Source organism: Vulpes vulpes, chromosome 14, assembly GCF_048418805.1.
Source record: "Vulpes vulpes isolate BD-2025 chromosome 14, VulVul3, whole genome shotgun sequence".
Taxonomy (NCBI): Eukaryota; Metazoa; Chordata; class Mammalia; order Carnivora; family Canidae; genus Vulpes; species Vulpes vulpes.
The window spans coordinates 29380564-29401514 of NC_132793.1; the positions used below are offsets into that span (position 1 = coordinate 29380564).

General features: G+C 39.4%; 1 protein-coding gene across 2 annotated transcripts in view; it reads left to right on the forward strand.

Moving 5' to 3' along the window:
- Positions 1-20951, forward strand: part of PTPRA (protein tyrosine phosphatase receptor type A) — a 168713-nt gene that overhangs the window by 79710 nt on the left and 68052 nt on the right. For both annotated transcript variants that reach the window (XM_026012390.2, XM_026012389.2), the window contains exons 2-3: positions 16921-16999; positions 17698-18039. In XM_026012390.2, the coding sequence (XP_025868175.1) occupies positions 16927-16999; positions 17698-18039 (415 nt within the window). In that variant the 5' untranslated portion in view covers positions 16921-16926. The remainder of the gene's footprint in view (positions 1-16920; positions 17000-17697; positions 18040-20951) is intronic.

Sequence of the window (20951 nt, forward strand, 5' to 3'; positions counted from 1 at the left end):
TTGAGCATTTTTTATTACATTTTTAAATTTAAATTCAATTTGCAAACATATGGTAAAATACCCAGTGTTCATCCCATCAAGTTGAGCATCTTTTTGTATGCTTATTGGCCATTTGTCTTCCCTGGAGAAATATGTGTTCAAGTCCTTTACCCATTTTTAAATCAGATTGGCTTTCTTGGTTGTTGAGTTGAGGAGTTCTTTATATATTGATTTTCAATCCCGTATCAGGTGATTTGCACATTTTCTCCCATCTCTTGGTTTCCTTTTTATTTTGTTAATAGTGACCTTTGATGCAAAGATGTTTTTTTATTTTGATGAAGTCCACTTACCTATTTTGTTTTATTGAACTCTGCTTCTAGCACCATACTTTAAAAAGCACTGTCAAATCCACTGCCATGGAGCCCCCCCCCCCCCCCCCCCCCCCGCCCATATTTTCTTCTAAGAGTTTACAGTTTTAGCCCTTATGTTTAGGTCTTTGAACCATTGTTCAAAGGTTAGGTGTTAGGTAAGGAACCAACTTCATTCTTTTGTATGTGGATACAGTATCCAGTTTTCTCAGTACCATTTGTTGAAAAGGCTGTCCTTCCTCCATTTTTATATCCTTGTCAAAAATATTTGGGTATATTTCTGTGGATTTGTTTTTGGTTCTGTTTTATTTCATAGGTCTTTATGTTTATCCCTTTGCTAATACCATACTGTCTTAATTATGGTAGCTGTTTTACTAAGCCTTAACATTGGGTAAATGGCTTTCTCCTATTTTATTTTTCCTTTTCAGAATTACCTTTGGTTTGTTTTTTTTCTTATTTTATGCATGTAACCTGTGCTAGGGTTTTATATATCCAGAAATTTATTCCAAAGTGTGCTTAAACAGAACAAATACTTTTCCACATTCTTCTTTGTCATAATTAATCTGCAATATAAATTTAAACCAAATTTATTTGTTTAATCATTGAAGTAATCTGATTGACTTCTTGCCTCCAGGCTCATCTCTCTTCAGGCCTGAAACTGAATCTTGCCTTAGGTCTAACTTAATTTATTTTATAGCTTTGGTGGTCCTGAATTTCATTGTGGAAGTGAGCAATTCATCAGGATCTTAGACTTTTGCTAATTTTAGGGAGGGGGTCCTCTTCCTTTTATTTTAAACCTCTCTACCACATTGCCTTTTTTTTTTTTTTTTTAAAGATTTTATTTGTTTATCCATGAGAGACACAGAGAGGCAGAGACACTGGCAGAGAGGGAAAAGGGAAAAGCAGTTTCCCTGCAAGGAGCCCAATGTGGGACTTGATTCTGAATCTCGGGACCATGCCCTGAGCCAAAGGCAGACATGCTCAACCACTGAGCCACCTAGGTGTCCCCAACATTGCCTTTCTTTTTTTTTTTTTTTTTCCCCAACATTGCCTTTCTTAAGAGAAGACCTAGAGTAATGAAAGTTGATGTCTGGTGTACTAGGCCTTCTTCAGAAGCCTTCAGTTTTTCAAGCTCTTTTCTCTTACTGGCAAGTATTCAGTGTGCTATTCCTACCCCACTCTCCCTTGATCGCGTGTATCAGTTTTCTGCTCATCCACACCCCCCTACTGTTGCCTCCTGCGCCTGTCAGATGTCTCTTGCCTGGCTCTCTCATTGCTGCTTTTGTCACTCTTACAGCTGTCTTCTTCTTTTCTTTGGCTTATTGCCTAACTTCCGTGGCAGCTGCTCTGTTATTGCTTGTCTGCCATTCTGCCCCCTCTCCCATCCTCATATCCTGCACCTCTGCCCCACGTAGGTACGTCATGTGCATTCTCCATGTTCAGAACTAAGCTTATCACCTTCCCCCATGGTATGTCGTCCTCTTGTGTATAGCATTATGATTTACCTAAGTCGGACACCTGGGTCCTCCTCATCTCTAGCATCATGTTGTTAAGTCTTCAGTTTTATCCCTGTAAAAGGGTTCCTGGACCCAATTCAACATCTTTGTGTGTCTGTCTGTCTGTTGGCTTTGCCACACCAACAAGCAATTTTTGGACACCAGCAGTGTGTTCAAGAATTCAACTCAATTCTGACTACTCAGCGATAGAATCAGATTGCACAGGTAAAGGGTCAGTCCCACAAAGCATCCCTCTGGTTCAGACAACTGGCTGCAAATACAATGGTTCAGCCCCTCCAACTCAAGATGCCAGTCACAAGTCCAAGTTGTTACCAATTGGCTGTAAATCAAAGGTTTCCAAGACTGTCTACGTGGGTGGGTTCCGTTAATTTGCTGTAATAGCTCTCAGTACTCAGGAAAACCTGTTTCCTTACTAGGTAATTGATCTGTTACAAAAGATATTAAAAGATACAAATCAACAGCCAGATGAAGAGATACATAAGAGAAGTCCCAAGCAAAGGAGCTTTTTTCCTTGTGGAACTTGGTGCTTGGCACGGTGGGGTGTTCTAGTTTCCCTGTGTGGAAGCCCTCTGAACCCCCTTCTTTTTTGTTTTTTATAGAGACTTCATAACTTGGGCACAGTTGATTAATTCATTGGTCACTGGTGATTGATTTCAACCTCCAGCTGCTCTTCCCAAGAACTCAGGGCAGGACTGAATATTCCAATGTTCTGTTCATGGTTCGTTCCCCTCACAGCCAGTCTCCATTCCTGGGTGCTTTGCAAAAGTCGCCTTTATTAATATAAACCTGGTTATGGTGGAAAGAGTTTATTATGAATTATAAGACATATCTCACCTTTATGGCTCTGAAGCATTTTTAGGAACTGAGGGCAAGATACCAAATATAACAAAAGATGCTCCTTGTTCTTATCTCTCAGGACATTTTAAGGGTTTGGGAGCTGTGCATCAGGAACTGTGAATGAAGATCAACTAGATGTGAGAAATATATTTTGGTCATCTAAGTGACCAAATATATATATTTCCTTTTTTTTTTTTTTTTAATTGAAGTATAGTTGACTTACAATGTTACATTACTTTCCGGTATACAACATTGTGATTCACCAATCTTTACATTTATATATATTTCTTATAAATCACAACATCATGCCCTTTAAACCCTCTTATCAGTCTCTAGATAAGAGATTGTCTTGCTCTGAGGTTTATGGGCTAGATTACTCCTGAAGGCTTCAGTAAGTGGCCCTCCTAACATCAAACCCCATCAGTTAGTTGATCCTCCACCCCGCTGTCATTATTTTTAAAATTTAAATTGTTCCAGTCAATATTGTGCTTCAGCCTTTGGTGGTTCCTTAGTGTGTTCAGTGCGAGATGAAAACTTTCTATTGTGGGGGCACCTGGCTGGCTCAGTCAGTTGAGCAGCTGCCTCTTGGTTTTGGCTGGGGTCGTGATCTCAGGGTCTTGGGATTGAGCCCCACCTGGGGCTCTGTGCTTGGCCCAGAGTTGGCTTGCTATCCTCCGCTGCTGCCCCCACCCTACTTGTGCGTCTACACCTTCTCTCTCAAATAAATAAATCTTTAAAAACTTATTATTGTGGCCTATGAGCCCCTCTAGGATCTGATCACTGCTTTTCCTGTCATCTCACCCCCTGCATTACTTCCACATGGCCTCACAGACCCCAGTCGTTCATGTCTGTCATTTTCACATTCATTTAATGCATACTTATTGAGGTCCTGCTTGATGCCCTACCTAGCTCTTTGCCATTCCTGGAACCAGATAGGCTTGTTCACACCTCCAAGTCCTCTCACTTAAAAGACTGTTTATGACCATTTTCTTAGCTTACTACTCTTTATCCTCCCAAGTTCAGCTCAAGCATTACCTCCCTTGAAAATTCCTTCTCTGGTCTGCAGTTTCACCACCTCACTTCAGTGTTATCAGGTAACATTATTTATGGCAGGTGATAATTCAGAGTTTGAACAAATTGTTTATTTGGGCCTCATTACTGGCTATGGAACTACTGGATGATAATGTGTCCATATCTAATATCTGGTGGTATTCCCAGCATTAGGTTAAGCATGAAAACAAAGACATGAGCTTTGGAATTTTTTGAAAGCTTTGATTTTGAATCCTAGTAGCCACGCATTAGGTGTGTGGCCTTGAGGAAATTCCTTAACCTCTGTGATCTTTAGATTCTTCATCTGTAGAATGGAAAAATGGTATCTAACTCATCATGTGGTTGTGAAGATTAAATGGATTAAAGTATAGAATGCTTGGTACTAGTGCCAAGCACATAGCAGCAACCAAAGATTATAGTTGCAAAAATAGTTTTTGTTTTTAATAATAATGTAATGTTGATTGAGTGAACAATTAGCTGAAGAAATTGAATCCTCCTTCTGGGTGCCTTTTTCTCAAATCAAGAGAACCTGAACAGCTCTAGGAGAAGGCCCAGACAGAGCTTAACACTCTAGCTGCCACTTCTTTATTTCTTCCGCACCTGGGAGCCATCCTCAGTAAGGCTGAGATTAGAATACCTATCTTTCTTCCAGAGAGCTTCATCTCCGTGAAAGAGGTGAGTTTACTTGAATCAAGATTAGTACTTGAACAGTTATCTGTATTGAATATCTGAAAACCAGTGATTGGTTAATGTGAGCATATTTAAAACAGTCACTGTTCCTTTGCTTAGAAATCTATAAAATAGAAATAATCTTTAATTAGTTAGGTGGCATTAAGAAGATTTATGTTTCTCCCATAGTCTTTTTAGAAGTTTTTTTTAAGATTTTATTTATTTATTCATGAGAGACATAGAGAGAGGCAGAGACATAGGCAGAGGGGGAAGCAGACTCCCCGAAGGGAGCCTGATGCGGGACCCCATCCTGGACCTGGGGATCACATCCTGAGCCAAAGGCAGATGCTCCAACGCTGAGCCACCCAGGTGTCCCTCCATTACACGATTTTTTTTTTAAAGATGTATTTGTTTTGGAGGGTGGGGGCAGAGGGAGAGAGAGTTTTTTTTTTTTTTTTAAGATTTTATTTATTCATAGAGACAGAGAGAGGCAGAGACACAGGCAGAGGGAGAAGCAGGCTCCATGCAGAGAGCCCGACATGGGACTCAATCCAGTTGTCTCCAGGATCACACCCTGGGCTGCAGGTGGCGCTAAACCGCTGCGCCACCGGGGCTGCCCAAGGGAGACAGAGTCTTAAGCAGATTCTGCACTGAGCATGGAGCCTGGCTCAGGGCTCGAACTCCTGACCCCTAAAGATCAAGACCTGAGCCGAAACCAAGAGTCGGTTGTCTAAACAACTGTGCCATCTGGGCACCCTTAGTCTTTGCACTTTAAAAAGATCAAGTGGTGATAAGATTTATGAAGAGAAGTCTGGTAGTCCTGAATTTGAATTCTACCTACACGACTTACCAGCTATGTGATCATCTCTCAATTTCTTTATCTGCAAAGTGGGAGGCTTTTTTTTAATTTTTTAATTTTTAAAATTTTTATGATAGGCACACACACACAGAGAGAGAGAGAGAGAGAGAGAAAAGCAGAGACACAGGCAGAGGGAGAAGCAGGCTCCATGCACCGGGAGCCTGATGTGGGATTCGATCCAGAGTCTCCAGGATCGCGCCCTGGGCCAAAGGCAGGCGCCAAACCGCTGCGCCACCCAGGGATCCCTGCAAAGTGGGAGTTAAGAAGAATATGTAACTTGTAGAGTTGCTGTGAGATTTAACTGAGATAAAATGCCAAATATTGAGATAATTAGTATCCGAGAGTTGATCACATTTTATCAGCACTAATGTATTGAATATTGAATGCTTACCTTGGAGTAGATATTCTCTTAACAGAAGCTATTACAGCCAAAGTCTATACTCTGGGAAATGTGCAGATTGGCTGAGCTTTCCTTTGCTTGTTGGGGCTTCACAATATTTATTTATACCTTCAAACATTTTTTTCATTAGCAAATGAATGCAGCATTGTACTTAACAGCAAGAGGGCTGAGAAAAATACATTCCAGAACACCTTCATCATTCTCATTCCTAGATCATCACAAGTCATAATATTAGGAATTGGTCTTATTCCTTATAACTAGTCTTATTCCTTATAACAATCCTTATTCAGGATTGGAGTTGGTTGATAAGACAGTTTTTTTCCTTTCTCACATATATGAAAACTGAAAATAAGCAGGACTGGTATGGCAGTTGGACAGTATCATCAGAGAACTTGATTTCTTTCTAGCTTTCTATTCTGCTATCCTTAGGTCACTTCAAAGTCTGTAATGGCTGCTAGGGCTCTAATTTTCACGTCTAAATTCCAGATTACAGGAGAGAGGAATGAGGGGCAGAGAAGGGAGGGGTTTCCCTTCCTTTCCTTTAAGACCACCTGCCTAGAAATCTCATCATATGCTTTAAGTTATAAATCCTTGGCCAGAATTTAGTCACTTCTCTACAACCAACGCAGGAAGGGACATGTTCTCTCTTCTTAGTATTAGCACCCAGCTTTCTTCTTTCTTCCTCTTAGATAAGGTTGCCATGTCTCCTGGGACAGTGACAGGGAGTGTATGTTCGGGCAAGGAGTGTTTTTCTTTGGCCCGAGCCAAAGGAACCTTTTCTCCAGCAGATATTAAGTATGCCTGTAATGGTACAAGTTGTAAATTTGGAATAATTTACCCCTGAAATGCATGTAAGGATCTATAATTGACTGTTTATAAAGTTAACATCCAAGATTTTTGTAGTTTAGGAGAAACGCCCCTATCCCCAAAGGTACACAACACAGTAAGTTGCAGTAACACCAGTATCATAGGGTTGGGGACGGTTAACTGAAAGGAGGCATACAAAGCGCTCAGTGCAGATGAGGCTTTGAGACAGGAGGGCAAGAATGAGTGATTTTACAGCTAGTAGGCACTGCCCACCATACATGTCTCCACCACTGAGTATGGAGCCTCCACATCTATCCCTAAAGAGAATGTCTCAGACCTATGTTGAATTCAAATTTAGGAAATGCTCTTAGATACTCAAATATCAGGAAGTTTTTCAGAACTTCCTTTGTCATATATGCTAGGGCTTTTAAGTATTGTCAGTGGTGTCTTGGTTTTCCTCTGTTGTTTGAATTTTTTTTTTTTTAAATTTATGATAGGCACACAGAGAGAGAGAGAGAGGCAGAGACATAGGCAGAGGGAGAAGCAGGCTCCATGCACCGGGAGCCCGACGTGGCATTCGATCCCGGGTCTCCAGGATTGCGCCCTGGGCCAAAGGAAGGCGCTAAACCGCTGCGCCATCCAGGGATCCCCTGTTGTTTGAATGTTAAACTCTCCTCACTGAGCACCCTAATATATATGCAGTGGAACCATTTTCTTTCTTTTTTTTACTAAGAAATGCTTTTGTAATGAAATAAGAACTGTATATTGGCCCTTTTTCTGGGTGTGGTAGTATAGGAGAGAAAACACAATGTGTGTGCCATTGTGTCTGATAAATCGGGGAGCTGCCCAGAATTCATGACTCATCTCCCAAAGCCTCCCTGCTCAGTATTCTCTAATTCACAGTTAACCAAAGGATTATGATTCACAAGTGCTTTTTGAAAAATGAACAATGTATAAATTTGAGTTTCTTCCATTATTTTGGCTTTCCTGAAATATGTAATTCTGTCTTTACTCAGGCCAGTCTTGCCTAATCAAACATGATGTATGGGACAGAGGAAGAAATCATATACAATTAACTCTTAACAAAAGCAAACAAAGACTGGTTAAAACAAATGATACGTAGACATGATGAAACACTGTAGCCACTGAAAAGAAAGGTAGGTAGATATATTGATATGGGAGATGTCCAGGACTTTTTATTTAAGTAAAAATGCAAGCTGTAGGTAGTACGTATAATATGATCCTATTTATAGATTTTTTAAAAAAGATTTTATTTATCTATTCATGAGAGACACAGAAAGAGAGAAAGAGGCAGAGACACAGGCAGCAGAGTGAGAAGCAGGCTCCATGCAGGGAGCCCGATGTGGGACTTGATCCCGGGTCTCCAGGATCAGGCCCTGGGCTGAAGGTGGCCCTAAACCGCTGAGCCACCCGGGCTGCCCTAGATTTTTTTTTTTTTAAGATTTTATTTATTTATTCATAAGAGAGACACAGAGAGACCGAGAGAGGCAGAGACCCAGGCAGAGGGAGAAGCAGGCTCCATGCAGGGAGCCTGACGTGGGACTCAATCCCAGGTCTCCAGGATCACACCCCAGGCTGAAGGTGGCGCTAAACCACTGAGCCACCAGGGCTGCCCCTATTTATAGATTTTTTTTAATTTTTATTTTTTTAATTTATGATAGTCACACACACAGAGAGAGAGAGGCAGAGACACAGGCAGAGGGAGAAGCAGGCTCCATGCAGGGAGCCCGATGAGGAACTCGATCCCGGGACTCCAGGATCACGCCCTGGGCTGAAGTTGGCGCTAAATCGCTGAGCCACCCGGGCTGCCTGAGATCTGAGGATCTAATGTGAAACATGGTGACTGTAGTTAAAGACACTATGTTGTATAATTTAAATTTGTTGGGAGAGTAGGATTTAAACATTCTCACCCCCAAAAAAGATGTGAGATGATGAATGTGTTAATTAACTGAACAGGGGAGGATCCTTTCACATTGTGCTTGTATATCAAATCTCTATGATGTACACTTTAAATATCTCACAATTTATATGTCATTTATACCTCATAGCTGAAATTAAAACAATGTTTCCATTCATAATACCAGCATAATAGAAAATAATCAGGAATTAATGCAGGAAGAAATGAATAGGACGAAAATTACAATAAATACAGTAACACTTTGAGGAACACCAAAAAAAAAAAAAAAAAGTAAATGGAGAAAATGCTAGGTTATAAATCCTAGGGTTATAAAATTCAGTACAATAAAATACCAGTTCTCCCAGAACTAATTATTTTATCTGTCTTTTATTATAAAAATTTTCAAATATAAAGAAAAATTGAATTTTATACCCATCCCCACTACCTAGACTCTATAATTAACATTTTATTTTATTTTAAAAAAGATTTTATTTATTTATTAATGAGAGAGAGAGAGGGGAACAGAGACACAGGCAGAAGGAGAAGCGGGCTCCATGCAAGGACCCCGATGTGGGACTCGATCCCAGGTCTCCAGGATCACGCCCTGGGCCAAAGGCAGGTGCTAAACCGCTGCGCCACCCAGGGATCCCAAAAAAAAAAATTTTTTTTAAGTTGTCTCTCTGCCTAATGTGGGGCTCAAGCTCACAACCCTAAGATTAGGAGTCACATGCTCTACTTGACCAAGCCAGCCAGATGTCCCCGCCCCCCCCACCACAGAGTAGATTTGCTTGTTTCAGAATTTCACAGATGTGGAATCATACATTTATATACTCTTCTGTAAGGCTTTTTTTACTCAGCATGATTTTTTTTTTAGATTCGTGTTGTTGTGTGTATCAGTAATTCTTTCAATTGTTAATGTTCCATTGTGAGAAAATACCATTGTTTATATAATTTCTTATTGATGGTTACTTGTGTTATTTTCAGTTTTTTATTATGAACATTTTTGTAGTAGTCTTTTTGTGGACATATGTTTTAATTTCTCTTGGGTAAATATATAGGAGTGGAATTATTGGATTGTGAAGTAGGTGAATATTTAGTTTTATAAGAAGCTGAGAGACAAACTAATTTTTAAAATAAAATAAAAATATCACAAATACTAGCTCATCCTAAAAATCATTCTGTGAAAGGCAAAACCATTCCCACTGTTAGAATATATATACAGGGTTTCTGGCATTGTGCAGACTACAGCTGGTAGTGCTAGTTTCCTTCTGACATTTGATAATACATATTTCCCTTGAATTCAAACTACTTAACTATTCATCTGTATCTGTATTCATCTAAGGCTAGATCTTTATCATAGAACCAGCTTTTAAAATCAATTCAGAGAGAGGTGTGGGGAAGAGATGAATTTCGGAGCATATGTGGTGTCAGTAAATCAGATGTGACAGTGGGAGATTGAGGAATTTAACAACAAAGAGGTTGTGTGTGTGAGAGAAAGAAGGCGGGGCAGGGGAGGGAGAGAGAAATACCAATGGCTTCTCTGCCCCATGAATTTTATTTTATTTTATTTTTTTAAAGATTTATTTATTTGTTCATAGAGATGCGGGGGCGGGGGGGGCAGAGACACAGGCAGAGGGAGAAGCAGGCTCCATGCAGAGAGCCTGACGTGGGACTAGATCCAGGGTCTCCAGGATCATGCCCTGGGCTGCAGGCGGCACTTAACTGCTGCGCCACCGGGGCTGCCCTGCCCCATGAATTTTAATTTAATATTTTGAAAAGGTTATTTTTAAGATAGTTCAAAATCAAAAGATGTCTGTGTACTGAAATGAAATGATCTCCAAGGAGCCTCCTTTCTGTTTAGCAGGCTTCATAGTATTCCATTTTATGAATATGCCATCTTTTATTTATTAATAAATATTTATTCCCCTCTCCTGTTGGTAAACATTCAGGTTATTTCTAATGTTTTTCTGTTGCAAACGGTGTTGCATTGAGTAAGTTTGCACTTTAAAAGTATGGGCATATCTGTAAAATTCTCAAGTGGAATTATGTCAGAGGGTTTGGGCTTTTGTAATTCTACTAAATATTTACAGATCATCATGAGAGTACCTGTTTATTCAAATCCTTGCCGATGCATTATTGGTAAAGTTTTTTTATATTTGCCTGTCTGATAGGTGGAAACTGGTATCACAGTATAGCCTTAATTTGGATTACTCTACTCATAAATGAGATTAGGTGCAGGGTGTGGTTTTTGTTTTTGTGTTTTGTTTTTTTATATATTTAAGAGAAACATTTGCTTTTCTGTATGTTGTCAGTTTAATGTCTTTTGCCCATTTTTCTTTTGGATTATTGATTCCTTTTTTATTAATCTGTAGGATTCTCATATATTGGGAAATAAGACCTTGGTGAATGAGTTAGAAATATTTTTGAAGAGCTCATTCTTTAAAAATACAGAAGTAGTTAGTTTTAGTGGAATGGTGGAAAAAAGAAGCCAGATTGCCATGGAGACAACTCTTTCTAGAAAATTGGCTGCAAAGTAGAATACAGAGAATGCTAGCTGAAGGATTGATGTAGAGTCACAGGAGTTCTCCTTTTCTTTTAGAAATTCTTGTGTTTAAATGCTGTTATGAAAGGGAGGAAATAGTAGTTGGGGATCTACAGGACAGGGTTCCTGATGGACTGAGATTCTTGGAAGGAATTGTAGAGAAGGAGGAAATTTGTAAGTATGTTGATTGGGAGTTATGGATGTCATACAGTCCAGTGGTTTCTGTTTTCTCTGAAGTAAAAGCAAGGCCAGCAGCCCAAGGGTATGAGAGGAGAGGGGGTTCTTTGAAATCACTGCTATGGAGAATTGGAGAGAGCTGAGTAAGGAAATACAGAAAGGTTGCAGAAATTATTTGGACTTCTGTGAGGCAGAAGTGATATCAGCCTTATCAGTAGTTTGATTATCTTAAGCAGCATTTGGGGCAGTTCCAAGTGTAGGGCTAATGGTTGAATTAGTTTAGGGTTGGGCTGTTTTTGGTTTTCCCCATGTAGGTAGAATCGAACAATGTGGCAAAGGAATTAGAATGTTAGCAAGGGAGTGATGAAATTGATACCAGGTTTTCTTGGTTAGATAGAGAAGGAAATAGGACAGAGATAATGGATAAAAAAAAAAATAGAGAGGAAGTCAAGGAACTCATAGGCTGGCTCAAATGTGAATTGTGGTGGCTTTCATCTATTAGGATGTTGAACTGTCTCTTCAAGGAGAAGTATCAGGACCTGGGGATGGGAAGAAAACTGTGAGCCACATTTCAGTGTCTTCAGTGATGAATGCCCTCAAGAACAGGGACCATTAGAGCAGACTCTAGGAAGAATAGTTTGCATATGAGATCCTTGAAAAGTGAGGAAACTTCAGTTTTCCTTCCTGACATGGATCTTGGGATACTTGTAATAGAAGATTAGAGACTGGAAGAGGAAGGAAACAAGCATAGGTATGGATGCAGTTTAGTTTGGGAGGCAGGAAATTATAGGAATTTGCCTGATGGTCTTTATATCCTTTGAGAAAAATGAGGCCTTGTCTACGTTGTTCCTGGTTGTGGTCAATAGATGCACCTTTTTAGTTAAATGGATCTTTTTACATTGACATATTTCTCACTGCCCAGTTTACGCATACTCCAGTTTCCATTCACTGTACACTTATTCTTTTCCCTTGCAGCCTCTCAGGTTGTCTTCTGCAGTTTCCTTTTAGTTTTGATTTGTATATTCATGCTCTGTAGTGAAATCTGTTTTTCTTTTAACTTAATTTTATGGATTATTTTTATTTATAAAAATACTCTTCTCCATTTTAAATTATTATTTTTAAATATTTTATTTATTCATGAGAGACACACAGAGAGAGGCAGAGACATAGGCAGAGGGAGAAGCAGGCTCCTCACAGGGAGTCCGATACGGGACTCTATCCCAGGACAGCAGGATCATGACCTGAGCTGAAGGCAGATGCTCAACTGCTGAGCTACCCAGGCATCCTGTCCCGTCCATTTTTTAAATTTAGAGAATGAAGTACAGTGTAAAGAAGAAAATATCATAAAGTGCTATGCTAAATGTTTACCTATTTTTCCTTCTAGTTTTTCATGCATATACATTCATATATATACATGAATTTATTTGAGATTGTATGGTATATTCAGTTTTGATTTTTTTTAAGCTTAAAAAATGAAGGGCTTGTTCCATTTCCTCAAATTTTTTGAAGATAGCATTTTGAATAGTAGCAGTATATCATCTTGAATAGCAGCATAGCACTTCAACTTTTTCCTGTTTTCCTTGCTGCTGGGTATTTGGATTGTTTCTGCTTTTCCACTTAATGAATATCTCTATCATTTTAGCCTGAGTTTCAGATTATTTACATTTACTTCAGAATAGAACCTTGGAAATGGGTCACAAAACAATATGGACATGTTTAAGATTCTTGTATAATCTTTCTGGGAAGGAATTTGTTATTACAGGCTAATGGCTGTTCCTACCAGTATTTGATTCCTTCTCGTGAGTCTCTTGCCAGCATTGAATATTTCATATGATTGATCTTTTCTGATTTGAAAGGGAAAAATGTTATCTCGTCATTATATTCCTTTGATTAAGGGGTGGTTAACACTTTTTCACATATTTTTTTAGCTGTTTATTTTTCTCTTCTGTAAATTATCTATTTAGGTTCTTTAGATTTTTCAAAATTGAAGTCTTATGTTTTCCATATCAATAGGACTTCTTGTTTTAATCCTTTGTCTTATTTGTAACAAATTCCCTAATTTATTTCCCTCCTTAAAAACATAGACTTTTTTTAGAGCAGTTTTATGCTCATGGTAAAATTAAGCACAAATTAGAGTTCCCAAATACTCCCTGCCCCCACGCAGCCTCCCAGATTTGTCATCCTGCACCACAATGGTACGCTTATTATGGTAGATGAATCTGCACTGACCTGTCCTTATCACCCAAAGTCTTATTTACATTCAGGTTCAGTCTTGGTGTTGTATGTTCTATGGTTTTGGACAAATAGATAATGACAGGTGTTTACCCTTGTATTACCATGCAGAATGGTTTTACTGCCCTTAAAAATTCACTGCCTCTTCATTCCTTCCCACCTTCCTAGCCCTACAATCACTGATCTTTTTACTGTCTCCAGGAGCTTGCCTTTTAAAAAATGTCATATAGTTGCAATCATACAGTATATAGCTTTTCCAGATTGCTTTCTTTCACCTGCTAATATGCATTTAGAGTCCCTTTATGTCTCTTCATGGCTTCATAATTAATTCATACCCTTTTAGTATTGCATGATACTACATTGTCTGGATGTAGTATAGTTTCTTTATCCATTCATCTACTGAAGGGCATCTTGGTTGTTGCTTCCAAGTTTTGGCAACAAAGAATAAAGTTACTGTAAACATCTGCTTTCAGATTTCTGTGTAGTTTTCAACTTTCTTGGGTAAATAACAAGGAGCACAATTGCTAGATCTTATGCAAAATGTTCAATTTTGTAAGAAACCACTAAACTGTTTTCCAAAGTGGCTGTATCACTTCACATTCCCACCAGCAATGTATGAAAGTTCTTGTTGCTTCACATGCTCACCAGTATTTGGTGGTGTTAGTATTTTGGATTCTGGCCATTCTGATAGATGTGTTGTGGCATTTCATTGTTTTGCTTTGCAATTCCTTACCATGTTGAATATCTTCCATATGTTTCTTTGCAATCTCTCTATCTTCTCTAGTATGGTGTCAAGATATTTGGTCTATATTTTAATTGGTCAGTTTTCTTAATTGTTGATTTTTAAGAGTTCCTTGTAAATTTTGGATAACAGTCCTTTATCAGATGTGCCTTTTGCAAATATTTTATCCCAGGCTGTGTGCTGTCTTCATGTTCTCTTGATACTGTCTTTTGCAAAGTGGAAGTTTTTAATTTGAATGAAGTCCAGCTTATTGATTATTTCTTTCATGGATTGAACCTTTACTGTTACATCCAAAAAGTCCTCTCCATACCAGGTTATTTGATATTCTCCTCTGTTATCTTCTAGGTGTTTTATACACCTAGGTGTATACACCTGTATCTTCTAGGTGTTGTGTTTACATTTAGGTATGTAATACATTTTGAATAAATTTTTGTGAAAATATAAGGTCTGTGTCCAGATTTTTTTGTTGTACACATATGCGCAGTTCTAGCATCGTTTATTGAAAAGACTATCTTTAGGGACGCCTGGGTGGCTCAGCGGTTGAGTGCCTGCCTCTGGCCCAGCACGTGATCCTGGAGTCCCGGGATCGAGTCCCACATCGCACTCCCTGCATGGAGCCTGCTTCTCTCTGCCTATGTCTCTGCCCCTCCCCCGCCATGTCTCTCATGAATAAATAAATAAAATAAAAAAAAAAAGACTATCTTTACTCTGTTGTATTGCCATTGCTTCTTTGTCAAATACCAGTTGACTGTGTTTATGTGAGTCTGTATCGGGGCTCTCTCTTCTGTCATATTGCTCTTTTTTTCATTTCTTTTACCAGTACCACACAATCTTGATTACTGTAGCTTTATTGTAAGTCTTAAAGTCAGGTAGTGTTAGTCTTCCAACTTTGTTCTTCTTCTGTATTGAGCTGGCTATTCTATGTCTTTTGCCTCTTACATAATCTTTAGAAACAGTTTTTCAAAATCCACAAAGTAACTTGCTAGGATTGGATTGAAATTGCATCAGGGCAGCCCCGGTGGCGCGGTGGTTGTGCCGCCTACAGCCTGGGGTGTGATCCTGGAGACCCGGGATCGAGTCCCACGTCGGGCTTCCTGTAGGGGGCCTGCTTCTCCCTCTGCCTGTTCCTCTGCCTCTCTCTCTCTCTGTGTCTCTATGAATAAATAAAAACAAAATCTTTAAAAAAAAAAAAAAAAGAAATTGCATCAAATCTATAGAACGAGCTGGGAAGACTGACATCTTTTTTTTTTTTTTTTTAATTCATGAGAAATACAGAGCGAGAGAGGCAGAGACACAGGCAGAGGGAGAAGCAGGCTCCATGCAGGGAGCCCGACGTGGGCCTCGATTCCCGGTCTCCAGGGTCACGCCCTGGGTCGAAGGCGGCACTAAACCCCTGAGCCACCCGCGCTGCCCGGAAGACTGACATCTTGATAATATTGAGTCTTCCTGTCCATGAACATTATTTATAATAGATTTCTTTTACATTTAGTAGCTATTATTTTTTTCTATCATCAGATATGCCATTTTTACCTTTGTGATTTCTTACATCAGAAAATCCTCATCCTGAGCTCACATAAATATTCATTTATTTGCTTTTAAAATGCGCTGTTAAACATTTAATTCTTCCCATCTGGATTTTTTTTTTTTTTTTTTGGTATGTGGAATGAGATGGCAGTCTTACTATCTCCTCCTAAACACAGTTATTTTTCCTCAAGCCATTTCCTATCAAGAATAGCTATGTATACAAATAATCAGCCTTCCAGTTTGAGAGACTCTTTTTTTTTTTTTTAATTTTATTTATTTATTCATAGAGAGGCAGGGACAGAAGCAGGCTCCATGCAGGGAACCTGATGTGGGACTCAATCCAGAGTCTCCAGTATCACACCCCCGGCTGCAGGCAGCACTAAACTGCTGTGCCACTGGGGTTGCCCCAGCCTTCCAGTTTGTTTTCTAACCCTTTTGGAGGAAATTGCATGCTTTCCCAATTTTAGATTATGGTCAAGTGGGAAGACTGAGGAAGTGGTCAAATCTTGAATGGCTGCACCTTGAGAAGGCCACCATTTCCCTACTAGGCATGTTTGCTAGTACTAGAGGCAAACTCTTGGATTGTGAACCACCTGCATCTCCCTACCCTTCCTCAGAGATTCTCATGTATGCCTTGGTGAGGCCTGTCTTGTTTCCCTTGGAGAGTCACTACCATATTCAGTTACCACCAGGGTATGAGTCTTCTGAAGATGAGATATATGTGTGTATCTCTCCCCAGTTCTTCCCCTAGTACCTAACTCACTGTAGGGCACAGAGATCTGAATGGACAGATGAGCCACTAAGAGCAGTAGGAATGTTCCACAGCCCTCTGATGTGGTTTGAGATGAAATAAAGATAAGGGAAAGCAGTATGAAGTCTGTTTCAAAGAATATTACATTCATGCAGTCACCCTACCTTCTCCATGCTTCTCATGCCAAAGATTCTAAAGCTGCACATGGTGAACACAAGGGGAGCTTTTCATAGGACCCCTACCTAGCTTTCATACCTAGAGATGCAGGGGGACTTTTAAAAGTTCTTTGGGTGATTCTAAAGTATAGCCAAAGTTTAGAATAAGGCATTTAAAAGTGTGTTCTTGGTAAGTTTTATTTGTATTGATATAAATATTCAAGAAAGTAGTTGGATTTGGGGGCAAATGTGCTAATCAAACTCCCAAAAGATCATTGGTCTTGTGTGTACTTTTAATTGCTGGGAAGATCTTATCCAAAATACTCCTTTTGGTATTTTGGACGTAGTTACAATAATATAGGACCTTGTCTAACATGGCTGTCTCTTTTCTAGGTCAGCATGGATTCCTGGTTCATTCTTGTTCTGCTTGGCAGTAGTCTGACACGTGTAGGTGCCAACAATACAACCACAGGTAATTTGTCATTTGATAAGGCTGGTGTTCTGAATAGAATTTTGCATTCACCTTTAATGACCTAAATTGGAGACCTAAGTGATTTTAGAGAACGAAAAAATATTAAAGTTTTACTTAAAAGTGATGGTATAAAATAATTATCTTTGGAACTCTCTGAGTCCTATTGACAATACACTACTTTAAATTAATTGATTATATGCTCATCCTTGAAAAGTTAAAAATTGTTGCTACATAAGATGCCTATATATTGATTTTGAGCAAATAAGTAATGAGTCCAGTTTTCTTTGTCCCTTAAACAGTAGTCCTTTGAAGGTGGTAGAAAGAGTCCTGTGTTAGATAAAAGTGTGTGTGTGTGTGTGTGTGTGTGTGTGTGTGTGTGTGTGTCTGGTTTTTCGTTGGTCTCCAGGTGTTTGAGAGTTTATTTTTAAAATTTATTTGAGAGAGAAAATGCAAGCAGGCAAAGGGAGAGGGAGAGAGAGTCTCAAGCAGACTCCCTACTAAAGGTAGAGCCCGACGTGGGGCTTGATCCCAGGACCCTGAGATCATGACCTGAGCTGAAATCGAGAGTTGGCCATTTAATTAACTGAGCCACCTGGGCACCCCTGTTTGAGAGTCTATTAAGGCTTGCTGTTTTGTGCCTCACAACTTTTGAACTATTACGTTCTTTATGTGGTGTTTTTTCCCCCCCTTGTTTATAGTTTCACCTTCAGTAGGCGTTACAAAATCTATGAAAACATTGACAGCAGAATCAGTCAAAGAAGAGACCAAAGCTTCAAATCCTACTTCTTCAGTAACTTCTCTCTCTGTGGTACCAACATTCAGCTCAAATCTAACTCTAGGAACCACCTATGTAACCACTGTCAACTCTTCAGACTCTGACAATGGGACCACAAGAACAGCAAGTACCAATTCTGTAGTCACTACACTTTCACCAAATGGAACATGGCTTCCAGATAACCAGTTCACAGAAGCCGGCACAGAATCTTGGGAGGGGAATTCTAGCACTGTGGCAACCACTCCAGAAACTTTCCCTCCTTCAGGTACTAGAGATGGTTTCTATTTGCTGTTTCTTTTTCTCTTTGAGGTTATTCACTGTTTTACTACTTTTTTTGCGTGTTTTCTAGCCGTAAAATTTCTTGAAATTATTAAAATTGTAAACTAATGAAACTTAGATATAGAGAATTCTCAGGAATACCTGGTTACCACAGAGTTAAGAGGAAATAAGAAATATTCTAGAGGATATCCTGCTTTGCCTGTCATTCTGGTTAGATTGAGGAGGCTTAAGTGTTAAAGGCAGAGGAAGAAGTTTGAAAATGCAAGAGAACTGGGAGCTAATTGATAATGCAAGAGACTGAAGATAAAAGACTGCAGAAGCTGAGTAATAGGATTAGCCTTGAAAAGAAGGGACCCATGGAGACCATGGGAAGGAGAGTGGGTCTGGGTATCTGTAACAGGGTGTGGGAAGCCTGTGGCCAGGGGTGGAGTTAGAGGAGCTCAGGGAAATAGTTAAGTTGAGATGTCAGTTTGTTCAGGGCCTCAGCCCTGCCCACTTTCTTTCCTTCAGTCCATCAGTGGTTGAATGGGAAGAGGCAGCAAAGATAGAATCAGCCCTGTGTCAGAGACTAAGTAGGGCAGAATAAGTTTCTGACCCCTTGGAGACTCAGGTCCTGGTCTGTAAAAGAGAAGGGGTCCCTCAGAGGGATTCTGTAAGAAGTATGACTTTGTTCCCTGACAGCTGTGACTGTCATTCCTTTTCTAGCAAGAATCACTTTCCCTCTTCTGTGGTCTCATCCCCATGGCTCATATTTCTTCTCCATTAAATGGTGAGGGCCTCTAGCTTGGAATCACATTGTGCTCATGGGGAGCATTCAGAAAGTATTTGCTGAATTGAATATCATTTGCTTACTACAGATGACCTCTTTTAGCTAGACTGTACAACCCAGACCCTGCACCTGCCTGCTTTGATCCCATGTTTTCCTCTATAAATGGTGTACAGCATTTGCAGTTAAGGGCACAGTCTGCTGAGCCGCACCACCTGAGTTTGAATCCCATCTCTGCCATACACTGGCTGTGTGACCACAGGCAAATTATTTAAGCTCTGTACTGCAGTTTCTTCATCTGTAAAATAAGAACAAGTGATAGTAATAATACTTATGTCATAGAGGAATTATCAAAATTAAGTGAGTTGATATAGGTATGGCATTTACAGTGTATACATGCACATGGCAAGCACTGTTTTTAAGTGGTAGACATTGTACGGAGAGTTTTATTTAGAGTAATACTATGAAGTATCCTATGAATAGGTTCTATTTTATGTTTTGCGGGTGGAGGAATTTTACAGTGATGAAACTGTAATTTAGGGGAATGTTTTTTCAAAGTACAGGTCATAAAAAAAAAAAAAAAAAACAAAGTACAGGTCATGACCAATTCATGAAATCAGTTTAGTGGGGTATCATATTTTAAGTGGATGGTCCTGTTCATTTCTATTCTTTTTGTGTTATATGTATTGTCAAACTTTTGTTTCAGTTATATGGAAACACAGAGTAATGGTATAGAATATATTTCTTGCTGTGAGTTATGGCCATTACTTCAGGAAGGAAGACAAAATGACTTGAACAAGCTGAAGTAGTCAGTGGGATAGGTGAGAGGGTAACCCAGGCCTGCTTGACTTTGCAGCCTGTATTCTTTACTTCTGTTCTCTACTGTCTTCATTTAACAGTTCTGTGACGTGAACGTGGATAATTATTTCCTTTTAATATATGCTTAATATAAGACCAAGAGGTTAAATGATTTGTCTTAGATCTCAGGGTTGTCAAGGCCTATTTCTCACTTTTGTGGTCTTTGCACTCTGCTGTTAGGGAACTGAGTTTTACATACTCTGCCTTAGGTCCAAATTATTCCATAACTAAGAAGCTGGTTATTGTACTCTTAATACATTTCATGTCTCAGGGGAGACTGAGACTACATTTCACTGGTGACTTTTTTTTTTTTTTCAAGATCAGTAAAACAAGGAAACCTTTATGTTACATCAGGTTGTCACAGTCTGAACCCCTCACATCTTCATCACTACCATCTGACCAATCCTCCCATTAATTGTTACATCTTAATTTTTTATTGAATCAGTATTTGATTTTTTTATTATTGTAACTATAATGTTATTCCCTGCTGAGCTGTAAGTATAATGTGATTTTTCTTTTCTTTGGACAATTTTTTTTCTGGATTTTATAATTGCCTTACAGTTCCTTTTTTAAAGATTTATTTCTTTATTAGAGAGCAAGCACAAGCACATGCATACAAGTGAGGGAAGGGGCAGGAGGAGGGAATCTCAAGCAGACTCCCCATTGAGCGTGGAGCCCATCACAGGGGTCAGTCTCACAACCCATGAGATCATGACCTGATCTGAGCCACCCAGGTGCCCCAATTGCCTTATATTTCTGTTTTAGTTTTCTTTTTGCCTATTGCTAACCAATTCTTCCCATACTTTTCATAGCCTCTCAATACAGTTTTCAGTAAAGTCAGATCTGTAAGGTAATCTACAGATTTATTTCCTAGAGGTCTTCCTCCTGACTCATCTATTGTCTTACTCAAGTCTAGGCTTGATCATCAGGGCTGCTGCCCAGGCGTTGATCTGGGATTTTCCTTCTTTATTATTTGGGAAATATAATAGAGAAGCACTTCTGGCTTCCTGGCTTCTATATTGACCTCTTTCTTGGATTACCCCATTATTTGATAGACTATATCCTCCAGTAGCTTCCTGAGATATAGAGGTCCATGGGAGATACATTGCATGAGGCCTTAATGTCTAAAAATGTAGAGCTATGTATAGAATTTGAGGATGTATTTTTTTTCTCTAGAATGTTGAAAGCATTGCCCTGACTTCTAATTCCCAGGCTTGGAGGATTCTAATGCTATCCAGATTCTTAATCACACTTTGGTGTGTTTTTGAAAGATC